Source organism: Peromyscus maniculatus, chromosome 8 (assembly GCF_049852395.1).
Source record: "Peromyscus maniculatus bairdii isolate BWxNUB_F1_BW_parent chromosome 8, HU_Pman_BW_mat_3.1, whole genome shotgun sequence".
In the NCBI taxonomy this organism is placed as follows: Eukaryota; Metazoa; Chordata; class Mammalia; order Rodentia; family Cricetidae; genus Peromyscus; species Peromyscus maniculatus.
The window spans coordinates 93,573,851-93,591,324 of NC_134859.1; the positions used below are offsets into that span (position 1 = coordinate 93,573,851).

Sequence of the window (17,474 nt, forward strand, 5' to 3'; positions counted from 1 at the left end):
GGAGCCCTCCCTGGCGTCCCCAGAGCTGCCAAGGTAACTGACCGGCTAGGCCATGGCCTCCCTCGGGAGTGGGAGCTGGAGCGGCGCCCCATTACAGAGTGCAGCCCCCACGGTGAGGCCTGAGCCCAGGAGCACAGCTGTTGATTGGGAGGTGGGGTGGAGGCAGCGGAGCTGGCATGGGGGTAAACTCTGGGGAGAAGGGAGGTCCCAAACCGAGAGGAAGAGACCGGACTGGGAGGAGGGAGGCCATGAGGGGCAGAGACCCGGAGGGTGAAGTGGGGGGGCTCCCGACATGCCTCACCCCTCTTCTCCCTCGCTTGGCTGAGTCTCCCCACCCATGTCCCCAGCCCTGGGTGACCATCTTGCAGCCTTGTCCTTGGACCGTCCCGTCTCCTCTGCCTCAGCCTAGCCGAGTCAAGGAAGGTAACTCCCCTGGGTGGCTCTCCTGACTCCCCTCTGCCGCACACACCTGAGGCCTCCCTCCCCGAGCTGGTTACCTCCTGTATAAATGCTGTGGGGTGGGAAGGACGGAACGGGGTGGAACGGGGTGGGGGCCGGCTGGGTCTGTTGAAACCTGTTCCCCAGACCTGCTGGAGCTCATGATGCTGCAGAATGCCCAGATGCAGCAGCTGCTGCTGAGTCAGCTGGTGGCCGGAGCCCTGAACCCAGGGCCAGAGTGGTCCAGCCCACAGGTGTGTGAAGGTGGGGCCCAAGGTGCCGCTCTATCTGGGGGGTCCCCCACCTGGAGAAAAGAGCATAGAGTAGCAGCAGGAAGCTATCCCACACCCCTGTCTAGCTGAGTCCCTTTGCCGGCTACTGTGTGCCAAGGCCTGGTGTCAGCTTCCAATAGGAAGGGAGTTCCCAAATCTCCACTACCACACAGATGTTGTTTTCAAAGCTTTCCTTCTGGACATTTCTCTGTGTACCTCAGGTCCCAGGAGGGCAGGCACTGCTGGAGCCTGGTGCAGAACTCTTTTTAGGGGCTCAGCTGCTGTCTGTCAAACAAATGGATGGGTGAGGAAATGGCTAGGTAGGCTGTGACAAGCAGGTGTGGAAACGTGGTATGGGTGTACACCTGGTGAAGGAGCCGAGGAAGGGAAGGAGAGCCCTTGGGGGACCGCAGGTGGCCTTAGGACCGTCCCTCCAGAACCAGGTAAAATTCTGACCCAGGATGGAGGGAGTAAGGGGCGTGAGGTCTGAGAAAGGAGGACCCGATGGAAAAGGGGCTCTGGGAGACCAGGAGGGGTTCAAGGAGGGCTAGGTGAGGAGTTGAGGGAGGTGGAAATCTTGAGTCAGGGCTGCTAACCCTAGGCCCTCTGAGGCCCTGTGGTGAGCATCTCCCCTCCTCGAGGGGCCCAGAAAGATGCAGGAGCAAAGGCAGATTTACAGACTTCCGGTACCCACGCTGGAGTCGCTGGGATTCTCCCAGTGAGTCCCTGAACTGCCTCTTGTTAGCTCTCAGGGGATTCAGGTGAGTTGTTTCACCTCTTAGAGACTCAGTTCTCTCTGCAGAGTGATGGGGTGGCCGTCTCCAAAGCGCCTTGCCTGCACGCAGATAGACAGTAGCCTTTCCGCTGATGACCGCGTGCAGGAAATAGTGTACAGGAGATGATGGAGGTGGAGGAGGCGGAGCAGTGGGGGCAGGGAGGTCTGAGCCTGTGTCACACACACACACACACACCCCTTCGCTTTGCACACCCCCAGGTCTACACAGACAGCCAACAGGAACAGGTGGAGGAAGAGATGGAGACCCAGGAGCAGCAGCCTTTGGTGTTCCACCATCACTACTTGCCTTGCTCAGGGACCTCCTTGGGCCCCATGGCACTCTGGCCAGCCTCTTTCCTCCCTGTTCCCCCACACCAGCCTCCCTGGCAGGGTGCCCCGGGGATCCGGCGCCAGCCCCCTGCCTCCAGGCGAGGGGAGGTGTAAGTGAGACTGGAGGGGTTTGGGCGTGGCCAGGTCGAAAGAGCTGGCTTGGGGGTAAAGCCTCAAAAGCTGCCCTGGGCCTCTGACGTGGTCTTTCTTCTCTCTCTCTCATCTCAGGAGAGATGTGCCCCCACCCCCGCCCCCCAGTGCCACAGGGACTGTTGGTGCGGATGTACCCCCAGCTTCAGGTCAGTGGGGCCTGACCTGGGGCAGACTGAGATGGCAGAAGGGCCATGTGCTCTGTGGAGGGGGGCTCCTGCCAGTCACTGCCTGTCCCATTCTGTGTTCCTCCTTGGGGTCCACCAAGGCAGGGGGGAGCAAGCCGAGGGTTCTGTTTCTCTAGACTACTACGACGCTGAGAGCCTGCCATGAAGACAGACGTTCACCAGGCCTCACCAGCTCCTGCACAGGGCTGCCAGAACGCTGGAGCGACTCCGTGCCCATGCCCGAGACCTTCTGACCCACTCTGCCCCAGCCACGCACTCTACCCTGGGGCATCAGGCTCTCAACTCCACTGCTATCTGAGCTGGCTCTTCTGCATCGAAAGCTCCTTAGAGCCCCTCCCTGACCCAGAAGCCACGGAAACCCAATAGATCCACTGTTTCCTGTCTGGACCAGAGTCAGGCCCTGATACCAGAGCCCCAGCTGGCCTTTGCCCTCTCTCCTCTCTGTGGCTGCATCACCCTTGGGCCTGAAATAGGGCAAGGGAGAAGAGGGTGGCTTGGGTCTCCAAATGCCTTAAGGCCCTGGAGGGCAGCTCGGTTGGGGAGAAGGCCAGCTCAGGAGACCCCTGCGGCGGACTCGGCTTCCTCCAGTCCCCTTTCACTGGACTCTGTTGGCAGAAAGGGGAGTCAGAGCTGGGTCCTGATTCAACCAGGAACGGCCTCAGGTCCCCAGGGCCATGTGCAAACAATGTCCTCCTGCTCAGGAGACCTCAGTAGGAAATTGGTTGCTAATGGAGTGGGTAGATGTCTGGGGCCTGGGCTGCAGAGGTTCTGGAAAGCCCTGGGAAATAGCAGGGAGGCGGGAGGAACAGAAGAGTGACACTTAGTACCCTTCCTTGTCACAGGCGTTGTCTGTTAGCCCCGGAGCAGACATGGAGGGCACAGGGCGAGATCCAGGGATTTGTATTGAGGCTCAAAGAAGGCAATGTCCCCAGAGTCTTGTGGTGCTGCCACAGTCCATCACCCCGTGCTGGACCACACCCTGAGGGCGTCATGTTGAGTTCCAGCAGCCACCAGGGGCCCGGCAACATCAGCTCACACAGGACGTTGCCGGAAGGCTCGGGGCAGCCTCCTCCAGGCAGCTAGCACCCCATAGGTGCCCATCCGCCTCCTGTGCCAGTGCTGACCGAGGATAAAGCAGAGTAGGATGGATGTCACAAATAAGAAGAGGAGTATTGACACCACTACGATTATGATGACCATCTGGTTGTCCTGCATAGGCTCTGGGGAGGGAAGAGATCATAGGTTTAGAGACTTTCAGGTGCCAGACACCCCAGGGAGTCCACCCACCACTCCTTGCCTACTCATGCATTCCACGGTCAGCCTGGTAGCGGAGAGCAGTGGCCTGAGGTGTCTACCTCGGGAGTGACATATAAGGTAGGTGGCCTCCACTCTAGGCCATCAGGCAGAGCAGACACCCCTCTTCTAGCAGCTCCTGAGCCCAGTATGTAGAGGCTGGACACCATGGCGTTGTGGAATATTAGTTGAAGATGTGTTACATGTGGTTATGCTGTGGAACATTTGTTTAATGATGCAAAGATGTGTTGCGTTCTTTTAGGTTGCATTTGTTTAACTCTGTGAAGCTGTGTTACTTTGCCTATTTAAAACACCCGATTGGTCTAATAAAGAGCTAAATGGACAATAGCTAGGCAGGAGAAAGGTTAGGCGGGGCTGGCAGGCAGAGAGCATAAATAGAAGGGGAAAAAAAAGGAGTGAGGAAAGGAGGAGAGAATGATGCCAGGGGCCAGCCACCTAGCCACCCAGCCACAGCCAGTCATGGAATAAGAAAAGGTACACACGGGGTTAGGGATTTAGCTCAGTGGTAGAGTGCTTGCCCAGCAAGCGCAAGGCCCTGGGTTTGGTCCTCAGCTCCAGAAAAAAAGAAAAGAAAAGAAAAGAAAAGAAAAGAAAAGAAAAGAAAAGAAAAGAAAAGAAAAGAAAAGAAAAGAAAAGAAAAGAAAAGGAAAGGTACACAGAAATAGAGAAAGGTAAAAGCCCAGAGGCAAAAGGTAGATGGGATAATTTAAGTTAAGAAAGCTGGCTAAAAATAAGCCAAGTTAAGGCCGGGCATTCATAAAAACGAATAAGTCTCTGCATGATTATTTGAGAGCTGGGTGGTGGGCCCCCAAAGAGAAAAGAGTAAAAGCACCAACAACACTATGGCCTGGAGGATATCACAGTCATGTTTATACCATGCCCCTTCTCAGGCAGAGCTGAGTGAGTTCCAAGCAAGCTCATTACAGCAGGCTTTGGCCACCAAGTGTCACAGAACAGCAGTGCTCTGGGGAACCTGTGGGTCAGGCCAGCCAGCCTTCTCATTGTAGAAAGGATGGTCATAGCTAGAGAGAGCTCACCACCATGGTCAAGACTACACAGCTCAATGATGGCCAGGCCACAAACTGAGCTCTCCTGGCTTCTGGAAAAGTTAGGGTTCAGCTTGGAACTTGGAGAGACACCCAGCAAATCAGGAAAGTAAGAGGGGAGCCCTCAGGATTCTACATGCACATCAAACCACCCAAGAGTGGGGTTCATGGGTTTTCCTTCCCCACAGTGCTAAGAAGGAGCACCATCTCTGACCCTCTCAGCCCATAGAGTCTCCTTACCGAAGACTTCAAGGATCTGGGACTCTGAGAAGCTGCGGATGATGTGCCCACCATGGGGCCGCAGGTCCAGCTCAGCCTGGCAGGAGAAGTTGAGACCATTCTTTGTTAGAGCTGTGCTGTTGAATATGGCTATGGCCTCATGTTCAGTTCCCTCGAAGGTCTGGTTCTGCAGGCTCTCTCTGCCACGGAGCAGAGTAAGGGTCAGGCTCTCAAGGGGCTTCACAGCTGATACTGTGCACTCAATGGTGAAGGCTTCCCCCACAACCACCCGAGGGGGCTTCAACTTCAGGGTGACCTGAGACGGAGGCTCTGTAGGAGACAAAGAGGGAAGGCCACTCAGGATGGAACTTTGTCCCTGCAGGCCCAACCTGGTCAGGGCCCATCTCCTGCTATCCCAGGTCCCTAGCTGGACTTGAGAGACAGGAAGTGGACTGGGGCTTGGCCAGCTCATTGGAAGGAGGAGGAGGAGGAGGCGGAAGCAGAAGTAAATGGTAGAGGATGTCCTGGGTGCTAGTTCTGTGGGCATGATTTGGAAAATAGAAATGGGGGCTACAAAGAGAAGATCCAGAGATCATAGAGCCAACTAGAAAATCTGGACCGGTCTCCATCCCCTCCAAATACTAAACACAATTTTCCAATTAAAGAGCTGGGTGGCTGTGCTGGGAGCATTTGGAAGGGAGCACTTCCGCACGCGGGCCCTTGAGGAGCTGACCTTGAGGCTGGCTCCTCGTGAAGCTGGGGCAGGGGTCGGGTTGCCTCACTTCTCCAATCAGTTTAACGACCAGCGTAATTCCAGATCCACTGAACAAGGGCTACAGCGGTATCCTGGTTCCCTTTCAAACTAGAACGCCTCTCCTCCACTCACCCCCACCCCACCTAGGATTTAGAACATCTTTCCATTTTTTGATCCATCAATGTCGGTAATGGGTTGCAGTGAAATTCTGGAGGTAAGACATTGCGAGAATCCTGGCTTAGCCCGACAGGTGTGTATACAAGGCTCATACATTGGCCACAGGTCCTTGGGTGTGTGGGTGCGGGTGTGGGTGGGTGTGTGTGACAAAATCGGCACTTGCACTTTTTCTGTATTCTGTAGCAGTTCCTTCATCTCATGGTGCCCACTAGCTCCTCTGATTCTCACTGTTTGTGATGCCCATGGAGTGCTCTGGTGGCTGAACCAGGGATGCCCATGGAGTGCTCTGGTGGGCTGAACTGGGGTAGGAACTGACTTCTAGATCTGTGCAAACCTTGGCCAGGCTGACCTTGGAGCAAGATTCAAAACCTGCACGGTCTGCTTCTGAAGTATAGGAGGAGGACTCATGGAGTCTACCCAAGGGTATAAGCAGATCCTGAGCCCACAGGCCTGACCCGCTTGTGGTTCAGGAGCCCAGGGAGATGAGAGCCATGATGAGAAGACCCAGGAGCAGTCACTGAACAATTTTGGGACTGTATAGTAGACATGGGCTCCGCCCTGGGAGTGGAAGCACATGCATGGACACTCACGGTATACTGTGATGTTGAGATCCGTAGAGTACTGCTCCTTCTCACAGGTGAAATGGCAGAGGATAGTCATGTCATTGGAGATGTTTGAGACTAAGAACTGTTTCCACTTGCCTTGAGGGTGCTGTTCCAACATTATCTTACTCATAGAGGTCTCCAGACCACCCTTTTCCGGATTTTCACAGCTGGTGCTGCAGTTGACTTTCCAAGACTCTGTGGCTTCCACTACATGCTTCTCGGACCATATGTAGACCTCAAACGCCTTCTTACCAGACCCTGTAAGAGCAAAAGCACCAGGCAGCAGATGTCTCTGATGCCCGCCCTCGGGGATCTCCACTACCAGCTTAGCTGTGTGTCACAGCACGGGTGTGTGTTCACGAGGATCCGTGGAATGAAGATTCAGAGGCGTCTTAAGAATGAATCTGGCCTTTCATGGCTGCAGTGGGGTTCAGCCTCGAAGGACTGAAGCACTATCCCTTCGCCTAGGGTATTTTTATTTCTAATTACAGTTTAGCCAGTTAATTTCCATATCTTCAAAGCAACCTAAAAGGAGCTCCCAGAGACCAAATGCCAAGTGCAAATTACTTGATTTCTCAGGTACCATGGTTTTCCAGGTTTCCTGAACCAAGTTTTGCATAGGCCTTTGATCCTTGGGGGACTCTCTGATCCTTGACTCTCAGACAAGATTCATATAGAGCCGTAAGAAAAACAAAAGGTAAGAGAAACAAAAGGTGTGGTTAAACAAAGGAAGGATTAGGACTAGGTGCTGCTCTCTGGAGCCAGGCCAGGAGCTCAGCAGGATTGAGGCCACAACCAGCGGATGTCATTAAGGCTCAAGAAGACAGGTCACCTTTGGTCCCTCTGCCCCATTCCCGGGTCAGGCCCAGTGACTCCTGTGTTCTTTCCTCCAGTCCCTCTGTCCGTCAGCACTAGGTCAATATTCCTCAAGCCTATCTCCAGCTCCAGTTCAGAGTTCCCTCTGTCATGAAGACACCTCTGAGAACGGAGTTAAGCTCTGAGCTCACATAATCACAGAGAACTGTCAGGACGCCCTTGGAGTAGTGGTGAGCTCCAGGCAGAGGGGGGAGGTAGTCGTGGAGGGACTCTTTTTTTTTTTTTTTTTTTTTTTTGAGACAGCATTTCTCTGTGTAACAGCCCTGACTGTCCTGGAACTCTTTGGCCTCAAACCTGCCTCTGCCTCCTGAGTGCTAGGATTAAAGGCATGTGCCACCACTGCCCAGAGGGACTCCATTTTTAATAACATGGTTAGTAAAAGATAAAGATAATGGGGTCAGGGATTTAGCTCAGTGGTAGAGCGCTTGCCTAGCAAGTGCAAGGCCGTGGGTTCGGTCCTCAGCTCCGGGGGTTGGGGGGGTGGGGAAGCGGGGGAGATAATGACATTGGGGCAAACATGGAGGGAGGTCGTGACCCCTGCATGCATTGTGGGAGCATGTTCCAGATAAAGGGAGCTGCTGACTCACAGACCTGCCCTTGGCAGCATGCTCTCATGAAGCCATGGAGGGCCAGCATGGCAGCAGCTAGGAAGAGGAATGGGAGAGACCAGGCCAGAAACGGAACAGGCTGCCAGGAAAAGGACCTGTTGTACCAATGACTCATAGTGTATGGTGATGCTCTATAAACATTGTGAAGCTTCTAGAAGGCTGGGCCTGCTTCTCTTTATGCTGACCACACAGCCCTGTGCAAGGCATCTGGTATATGAAGATGGGACCCTCAGCGCTCACCTCCACTCTGTGAGGACCATGAAGGTTCTAGGTCCCAGCCAGCAGGGCCCCTAAGCATGGCCTGTGCTTTCTACCTCCCCACACAGCGCCCTCAGCCGTCGGCTAGCGGTCTGTAAGTGATAAAATAGGGCCTTTCCCTGTGGACAGGGCTGGATTTGAACTCAGCATTCGCCACGCACTGGCTGGGCGGCCTAGGGCTGGCCACAGTCTCTCCCTGGGCCCCAGGCATCCATTGAGAGGGCCTAATGTGCACAGGGTCCTGAGTGCAATCAGGCTTGAAACCACTTGGCAAGGCTGTCTAAGGGACAAGGCACTCACTCGGCGCGTGGCGGGACGGTGTCCTTCCCAGTCTCCTTGACCCACAAAGGGTTTCATTTTCATTTTGTGTCCCAGTGAGCGGTGTCTTCTGCTGCCCTCTGCTGTTCACTAGGCCCCTTCGGCACAGTCTCATCTTCGCTTAGACCCTGGCGTCCCTTCCTGAGTCCCCTACTCACCCGCAGCTCAACAACCAACCTTGGTATCCCTGTCACATCAACATTCTCAGAGCTCTGGGCTTATTCCGTAGAGTAACCGAGAGGCCATGATTCTAGCCACTGCCTGAGGCCATGGGAAAAACCAAAGCCAGGCTGTCACGGTCTTGTGTATCCATGGTGGAGAGGCCCCTGTGGCCAGGATGCCCTCCTCCCCAACCTGAAGCCCAAGGAATAGTGTGAAACTCCCCACCCCAAGATGCCGCGTGCTGGGAACCCTGGGGACCGCTTACCTGAGCAGCAGAGCAGGGCAAGAAGGGTTATAGGCAGGCTCCAGCAAGCAAAAGACACCATCTCAGGTCGGGTCTGTGGGGTCTGTGGGGTCTGTCGGCTCCAGGGGCCCAGCTGATGGCTGCCTGGAGGGAGATGGAGAGATGGAGACCACAGATTGGGGAGTGAAGGCTGGAGCTCGGGCTGAAATCCTCCGTAGTCTTCTCTGCACCAGTGATCTCATTTCCTCTCATTATCTGAGATCAGGAAGCCATATGCACAGGCCAGCTCCCAAGCCTTCAGGCCCTCAAGAATTCAGGCAGAGGAAGCTGGGAAGCAGCTGATAAGCAGGGGTGTAACACGGTCCTCCCACGTGGCTTACTCCCTGTGTAGGGTTAGGAGAGCAATGGGAGCTCACATTCAAGGAGGTATGTGCGGCACTCGGGCATGTGTGCACGCACTTACGTGTGCGCGTGTGTATGTGTGTGTACATGGAATTCCTATTTCTGTGCACAGGGCAGAATGAAGCCTCCAAGGCTCAGATTTGGGGGGAATCTGAATCCCACCGGGCCTCTGCTGTAGTCATCTCTGGGAAGATAATATCCAAAGTGAGAACACAGCAATCTCCTGCTAATGCCCTGCATGTGTCTGCACACCTTAACGTCTCGCTTAGTTTCCAGGAGAGCTCGGCCAATGCAGGGCCCACATGGGTCTCAGAGACCGCAGAAGGGGGGCCACAGTGGTCTCCAGTGGCCTGGGCCCAGGAGTCAGGGAACAGACTGGTGTCAGCCCATCCCAAATCCTAGGCCTCTCTCTGGGCACGTTAGTGCCTTCTTTCCCATCTACTCTTCAGGCAGGCCTTGGTCTGGGAAGGCTAGAGCCTAATGCTTTCCGGGCAGGCTTTCCCACAGGCAGTGAGCTATTATGGGATAGAAGGCCTTCCCAGGCAATGCTGTGCTCACCATGTAGCCAACCTTACTCTCTCAGTTCTTAGATTCTCCAGGACAGGTGGGGCAAAAGCAGGCCTCCCTGATTTCTTGGTGGAATCCCAGGAAGGGCCTATCCCAGGGTTTTGAGGACTTATTATCTAAGATCAGGAAGCCACATGCAAGGCCAGTTCCCAGACTACTGCACCCCCAGAAGTCAAGCAGCGGAAGCTTCACTGGCTCACCCAGTGGCCTGGGTTCCTGGGTTGAAAAGCCCAATGGTGTCTGCTGTTCTCACCACGCTGGGTACTGACTGAGTCTCAGCACTGAGTATACAGCTCTCCTCCAGTGCAGATGATGTCAGCCTGGACCCAGGGTTCTCACCACGCTGGGTACTGACTGAGTCTCAGCACTGAGTGTACAGCTCTCCTCCAGTGCAGATGATGTCAGCCTGGACCCAGGGTACTCACCACGCTGGGTACTGACTGAGTCTCAGCACTGTGTGTACAGCTCTCCTCCAGTGCAGATGATGTCAGCCTGGACCCAGGGTACTCACCACGCTGGGTACTGACTGAGTCTCAGCACTGAGTGTACAGCTCTCCTCCAGTGCAGATGATGTCAGCCTGGACCCAGGGAAGTCCCTGCATGAGGCTGCCAGGCTTTGAGATCATTCCAGAAGGGAGGGGAAGACAGAGTAAGCAGAGAGAAGTCAGGGGAAGGGGGGTGGGGTCAGGGGGGTCTGATCTCACATGAGGCTGACAGAGTGCTGAGAACAGGAGAGGACGCCTGGAAGGGTCTGGGTGATACAGTGGAGACTGACCTCCTCTGGATAATAAAATAAAATAATAATAACAACAACAATAGTGGTAATAAAGCCGGGTGGTGGTGGTGGTGGTGGTGGCGGCGCCCCCCTTTAATCCCAGCACTCGGGAGGCAGAGGCAGGAGGATCTCTGTGAGTTCGAGGCCAGCCTGGTCTACAGAGTGAGTTCCAGGAAAGGCTCCAAACCTACACAGAGAAACCCTGTCTCAAAAAAACAAAAAAACAAAAAAAAAAATAGTGGTAATAATAATACAGCAACGCAGACAGGCCTTCCTTAGGGAAGGAACAAGTTCTTTTTCCATTTGGGGTGCTGGTGACTGAGATGCTGCGGCTTCGAACAGGCTAGGCAAGTGCTCAGCGCTGCATCCCCAGCTCTCTTGGTGCCTTTCATTATGAGACAGGGTCTCACTAAGTGGTCCACCCTGACCTTGAGCTCACTTTGTAGTTCAGGCTCAGAGAAATTCGTCACCAGGCAATTTGTGGTTGTGTGAGCATCGTAGTGTGTCCACACAAACCTGGATGGTACTTCGTGCACGTAGTTGTCCATGCCGCACTTGAATGCAGCTGCAGTACAGTAAGTAGGTTGACATACTGCCACCAGGGGTCTGGAGACAATGTGTTACAGTGTTATGAGGCTATGAGGTCTCCAATGGTGTGGACTTTCTAGCTTTACTGTAATTTCTGGGACCTCTGTTGTGCGGGTGACTCATCACTGACCGAAATGTTGTCTCAGGGCATCAGCTGTACCTACTTCATGCTGGGCACTGTCAAAGCACTCTATAATTATTAACTAATTTCTCCAAAACTCTACAAGCTCAAGTATTCCTACTGTTCTCATCTCCTAGAAGGAGAAACTGAGGCACTGAGAGGCTGAGTGGTTTGATCAAGGCCACATACCTAGGAAAGAGTGAAGTCCCTATGAGTGACAGGCAGCTGTGATAGCTGATGAAGCCCACCAGAGCAGGGGCAAAGGGCCATTGTGAGGGTCAGATTCCCTGGAGACCCTTGGGAGGGACAGGCCAGACAGCAGAAGGGCCAGAGGAAACTTCCGGACAAGGCTCAAAAAGAAAGCAAACAGCCATGACCAGAACAAGCACGGAATCACAGCAGAGTTATAAAAAGATGCTCACACAAGAGAAGGGAGAAGGGAGGCTGCCAGCGGCTGGGAAGGGAAGTCGGAGTTTTCTTTCTTTTCTTTTTTTTTCCGGAGCTGAGGACCAAACCCAGAGGCTTGTGCTTGCTAGGCAAGCGCTCTACCACTGAGCTAAATCCCCAACCCCATATAAGTTTTCTTAAGGGTAGTTTCATTTTGTAAGATTGGTTCCGAAGATTAGTTTCAGAACAATTGAATGTGCTTGATTGAAAAATAAATAAACAAATCCCAGCACTCGGGAGGCAGAGCCAGGCAGATCTCTGTGAGTTTGAGGCCAGCCTGGGCTACAGAGCGAGATCCAGGACAGGCACCAAAACAACACAGAGAAACCCTGTCTTGAAAAAAAACAAAAAAAATATATAAATAAATAAAGATAAAAATAAGCTGGGTGGTGGTGGTGGCCCATGACTTTAATCCCAGCACTTATGAGGCAGAAGCAAGTGGATCTCTGAGTTCAAGGCCAGCCTGGTCTACAGAGTGAGTTCCAGGACAGCGAGGGCTGTTACTACACCGAGAAACCTTGTCTCAAAAAACAAACAAACAAATAAATAAAAACCAGATGTATAATCCCAGTACCACTTAGATGGCTGAGACAGGTGGATGGTGAGTTTGAAGCCAATGTGGGCTACTCTCAACCCCCTTGCCCAATAATAAAAAATAAAGGACACTATAAAACAATGTGTGCCATAAAATATGGAACAAAGTAAACCAAATCTTAGAAAAATTAACTTTTCAGACTTAATTTGAGAATAAATAAGTCATTTGAGTGGGGGTTGCTGAGACGGCTCACTTAGAGGCTGACGACCTGAGTTTGACCCTTGGGACCCATGTGGGAGAAGGAGAGAATGGACCCCACAGGCTGTCATCTGACTTCTGCATGTGTGCTGCATGTGCCCCCCAAAATAAAATGCAATAAAGTAGAAAAGAAAGATAATTTCCTTCCCAACTGATATGCGGATTCAATGCAATTCCAGTTAATCCCAATAAGGTTGTCCATGGAACTTGAAAGCTGATCATAAAGTGTTTGTGGAAAGATCAAGACACGTGGAAAGAATAAGATAAGCAATTTGCTCTTTGAGTATTGAGATTCAATATAAAATATTAATATGGGTATAGGAAGATTAATTAGTGGGTCCCAGTTTCTAGGGTCTAGAAACACACTTGGCGAACACCTGTCAGTGGTGGCACTGGATGGCTGCATAAAAGAAAGGTCTGAGTCAGTCGATTAACCCGATGGGGAGGGGGCATCCATTGGAGAACCCGATTTTACTCACAGTGAGTCGTTATGTGCGAAGGAGAACGTTAGGGACATTGACAAGAAAATATCGGAACTATTACGTCATTGGGGTAGGGTATTAGGCAAGACTGCGAGACTGTCAATCATCAACAACAGGGGCTGGGGACGCAGCTCGAGGTGCACACACCATATTTCCCAGGCACGCACAGGTCCTGGGTTCCATTCCCAGGCTGGGAAATAAACATTAAATCATCACCGAGTGCATCAAATCCACAAAGCAGTGTCAAAGGAACGAGGAGATTACTTGTCACTTGACAGAAATTAAGACGAAAACCACACCCACTACGTTGGCAGAATTAAGAAGTCTAAAGGTCAATTTTTGGAGAAGTTATAGGTCAATAGAAACTTTTACAATTACTAATGGGAGAGTATACTGGTTCCCTGGAGAACAATATTATCTTGTAAAGCCGAATAAAAACGGACTTATTTTGTATATTTTGTGTTTGTGACCAGAGGAGGGTGTTGGCTGTCCCAGAGGTAAGGTGGTCCTGAGCCACCACTTAGTTCCACTGGGAACGGAACTCCCATCCGCTGCAAGAGCAACAAGTACTCTTAACCGCTGAGCCATCCCTCCAGCCCTGAGCTAAGAAGATCTCTCCCTGTAATTCACAGTCCTCTTAGATATGCATGAGTCCTGGAGGAACTTTTGTGCCAAGACTCAGGAAACACGTGTTCACTTCCTACCATCTGTGTGACCTTAGGCAAACCATTCAGTCTCTTTCTGTGTCCACTCCCCCATCTGTAAAATGGGATTCAGGATAACATCTCCTTCATGGAGTTGTTGTGTGAATTAAATGAGTTAACAAACAAACAAACAAACAAAAAAGAATACAAAGCAGAAAATTCCTGAATATCTATAAGGAAGAGGAGGCGTGGTGGGAATGTGGGCCACGGCGTCGACATCTCCTGTCTCTGACTGCATGGTTCTCAGGAAGAGTACCACGGTGCTCACTTGAGAGAAGGGGACTGGATGGCAGTGGTGGCACCCACCTTTAATCCCAGGAGGCAGAGGCAGGAGGATCTCTCTGAGTTCAAGTCCAGTTCAAGGTCTAGAGTGAGTTCCAGGACAGCCAGAGCTACACAGAGAAACCTTGTCTCAAAAAAGCAAGAGAGACAGACAGAGAGAGAGACAGAGAAAGAGAAAGAGAGAGAAGGGACTGTCCCTTTCCAGGTCACAGCCCATGTGGACCTGAGGGTAAGAAAGACATGGCCCTGTTGGGTATGGTGGCCCGCGTCTTGTCTCCAATCCCAGCACTCCCGAGTAGAATCAGGCAAGCTCTGGGAGTTCCAGGCCAGCCAGGGCTATGTTTCTAAATCTGTCACCTACATGGATGCCACCCAGAGGGGGAAGGGAAGGAAGAAAGCAAAAAACAGGAAACAGTCACTAAGGCGGGGCCAGGTTGGTGGGCTGGGGACAAAAAACATGAGCTTCCGAAGCTTTGATGGAGGTACTCCCTCTGGGGATCCTCTCTGAGGCTTAGAGAGAGGAAGAGATCAGAATTCAGGCTTCATACTTAAAGAGTCCAAAAGTTCCACACTGCCGGGCTCGTTGGAGGGGAAGTGGGAAGCCAGAGGCTGTGACTTACCGTGTGGGGCTTGGATGCTGGCAACGGGGGATCCTGCCAATGTGCAATGTGGTGTGTGTGTAAGATTCTACCGGTTCAACGTTGAACTCTCTCAGGGGTCACGTGTTTCCTGTGCCCTGGTTTCTACACCAAATTAACATGATTTGAACACTACTACTGGCTTCCCCTCACATTGTCATAAAATAGACCTAACAAAATTATTATTTTATGCAGTTTTTCTTCCTTTTTTCTCTTTCTTTTTCTCTTTCTTTTTCTCTTTCTTTCTCTCTTTCTTTCTCTCTTTCTTTCTCTCTTTCTTTCTCTCTTTCTTTCTTTCTTTCTTTCTTTCTTTCTTTCTTTCTTTCTTTCTTTCTTTCTTTCTTTCTTTCTTTCTTTCTTTCTTTCTTTCTTTCTTTCTTTCTTTCTTTCTTTTGAGGCAGGGTCTCACCTTATAGACCAGGCTAGCCTCAAATCCAAAGTCTTCCAGCCTCAGCCTCTTTAGGGCTAGCTAGGATTCTAGAAGTCACCATGCCCTTAATAGTTTTCAAACACACAGTTGTGTTGCTCTTAGTACATTCACCATGAGCTATCTCCAGAACTCTCACCTTTCCAAACTGAAACTCCAGACCCACGACAGTAATTCTCCATCGCCCCCACCCCCCACCCCATCCCCCGACCCATGACAGTAATTCTCCACCCCCCTATCCCCCCCCCACCCCGCCCCTTTGGGCAACTCCCATTCTACTCTCTGTCTCTATATTTGACTCCTCTGGGCCCTTCTCCAAGGCCTTCATTTCATTCAGTGTGACTTCCTCCGGGTTCATCCATGTGGTGGCATGTGGCAGTATGCCCTCTTCTAAGGCTGAAGACACTTCCACTTTACCTATTCACACACCACATTTTTGTTTATCATTCACCTGCCCACAGCCGGACACTGTGTTACTTCCACTTTCTTGCTGTTTTAAATAATGTTGCTATGAATGTGCTGTGAAAATTCCCCTTGTCTTTATTTTACTTATTTAGTTTTTGTTTTTCGAGACAGGGTTTCTCTGTGTAGTCCTGACTGTCCTGGACCAGGCTGGCTTCAAACTCAGAGATCCACCTGCCTGAGTGCTGGGATTAAAGGTATGTGCCACCACCGCCTGGTCCCATTGTCTTTTTATTTTATTATTATTATTATTATTATTATTATTATTATTATTATTATTTTCGAGAGAGGGTTTCTCTGTGTAGCTTTGTGCCTTCCCTGGAACTTGCTTTGTAGACCAGGCTATCCTTGAACTCACAGAGATCCACCTGGCTCTGCCTCCCAGTGCTGGGATTAAAGGCGTGTGCCACCCCCGCCCGGCTCGTTGTCTTTTTAAAAAGTATTCCTTCATTTGTTTATTTAGTGTGTGCATGTTCATGAATGCAGAGGTGCGTGCCGCACAGTGGGGGCCAGAGAACACTGTGTGAGTCAGCTCTTTCCTGCCAGGTGGGTCCTGGGGATTGAACTCAGGTCATCCGGTATGACATATGCCTTTACCTGCTGGGTCCCTTTGTCGGCTCACATTCCTATTTTTATTTTCTCTTTCTCTCTGCTCTCTGGCCACCATAAAGCGAGCATCTCAACTCTTCCTCATGCTCCCTACCACAGTGCTCTGCCTCCCCATTGCCCAGGAAGGACAGCCAAGCCAAGTGGCCACCGACTGACAACTCTGAAATCTTGACCCAAACCACAATCTTCTCAGAGAGCAAGGGCCTTATGGGAGATCCTTAGGTCACCTGGAGACCATCCTTGAAAGACGTTGTGGGACTACATTCCTTCCTCTCAGCTTCTCAGCTAGAAATGTCCCCTTCCACGAACGTGCCAGCCGCTGCAGAAGGCGTGAGTATTCAATATTGCAGAACTATGCATTTGAAACTGGTCAAAGGCCGGGTAACCTGGCTTTCAGTTCTTTGGGAACATACTCAAAAGTGGAATTGTGGGAGCAGAGGGCCACTCTGTGAAAGTTACAGAAGGACTTCCTGCCATCTTGTTTGTTTGTTTTCGAGACAGGGTTTCTCTGTGTAGCTTTGGAGCCTGTCCTGGAACTCACTCTCTAGCCCAGGCTGGCCTCGAATTCTCAGAGATCCTCCTGGTTCTGCATCCCCAGTGCTGGGATCAAAGGTGTGCGCCACCACCACTCAGTTAAGAACTGCCATCTTATTAACTGTCCTTGGGGTGGAGTTTCTAGAGGCCTTTGATGGAATGCGCCACTCACTGATCTCTGTGCTTATCCAGGTAGTAGCACAGAACACCATCTGGCTGTCTCCTGCACTCCACAAAATCCTGTTAGTGACTAAGAACCATCACCTTAGATCTCTTCATGTCTGTCCCCTCAACTAGCAAGTCATTTACTCTAGCAGGGTGGTTTTGTTTTAACAAGCAGGAAGTGTTGGGTGGGGTGGGATACTGGGCAGCCAGCCAGCTAGGGTCACCCACAAGCAAAGGCTCTTTCTTGTTCCCCTGGGCAAGGTTCACAACCCACAGCATTAGAGTTCTGGTTCGGCAAAGCCACAAATTGGATCTTATCAGGAGTTCACAGAATCTTCCAGACTGTGAATGAATGCTGACCGTGAATACTGAGGGTCTGCTGGCTCTGGAACAATTTCTCTCAGTGCTTTTGTGCCTCAGTTTCTTTAACAGATCCCCACTGAGACAGGGTTTCTCTGTGTAGTCCTGGCTGCCCTGGAACTTATTCTGTAGACCAGGCTGGCCTGAACTCATAGAGATCTGCCCGTCTCTGTCTCTTGGGTGCTGGGATTAAAGGCATGTACCACCACAATGCTTCGAAGTAATTTTTAAATGTCCTGCCACACTGCTGACAAACCAAGGCTGGATGTGACCAATGTTTTAGCAGTGGTGGTTGTAGACATCCGTATCAGTCAGCGTCATATTGTCACAACAAAACTCCTGAGGTAATCATTTATTTCTGTATTATTTTATGTGTATAGGTCT

The 17,474-nt window shown here is 51.5% G+C and overlaps 2 protein-coding genes across 2 annotated transcripts; one reads left to right on the forward strand and one right to left on the reverse strand.

Moving 5' to 3' along the window:
• Prr29 (proline rich 29) lies at positions 1-3,050 on the forward strand. The gene is made up of 6 exons (XM_042283000.2): positions 1-112; positions 348-423; positions 586-692; positions 1,705-1,925; positions 2,044-2,114; positions 2,270-3,050. The coding sequence occupies exons 1-6, from the start codon at positions 53-55 to the stop codon at positions 2,296-2,298; spliced, it is 564 nt and encodes a 187-aa protein (XP_042138934.1). The 5' UTR covers positions 1-52; the 3' UTR covers positions 2,299-3,050.
• Positions 3,039-14,534, reverse strand: Icam2 (intercellular adhesion molecule 2). Its single transcript, XM_006970500.4, has 5 exons — positions 14,516-14,534; positions 8,756-8,878; positions 6,254-6,526; positions 4,754-5,062; positions 3,039-3,373 (listed from the first exon to the last, which is right to left on the reverse strand). The coding sequence occupies exons 2-5, from the start codon at positions 8,814-8,816 to the stop codon at positions 3,186-3,188; spliced, it is 831 nt and encodes a 276-aa protein (XP_006970562.1). The 5' UTR covers positions 8,817-8,878; positions 14,516-14,534; the 3' UTR covers positions 3,039-3,185.
• Positions 14,535-17,474: the final 2,940 nt, after the last annotated feature.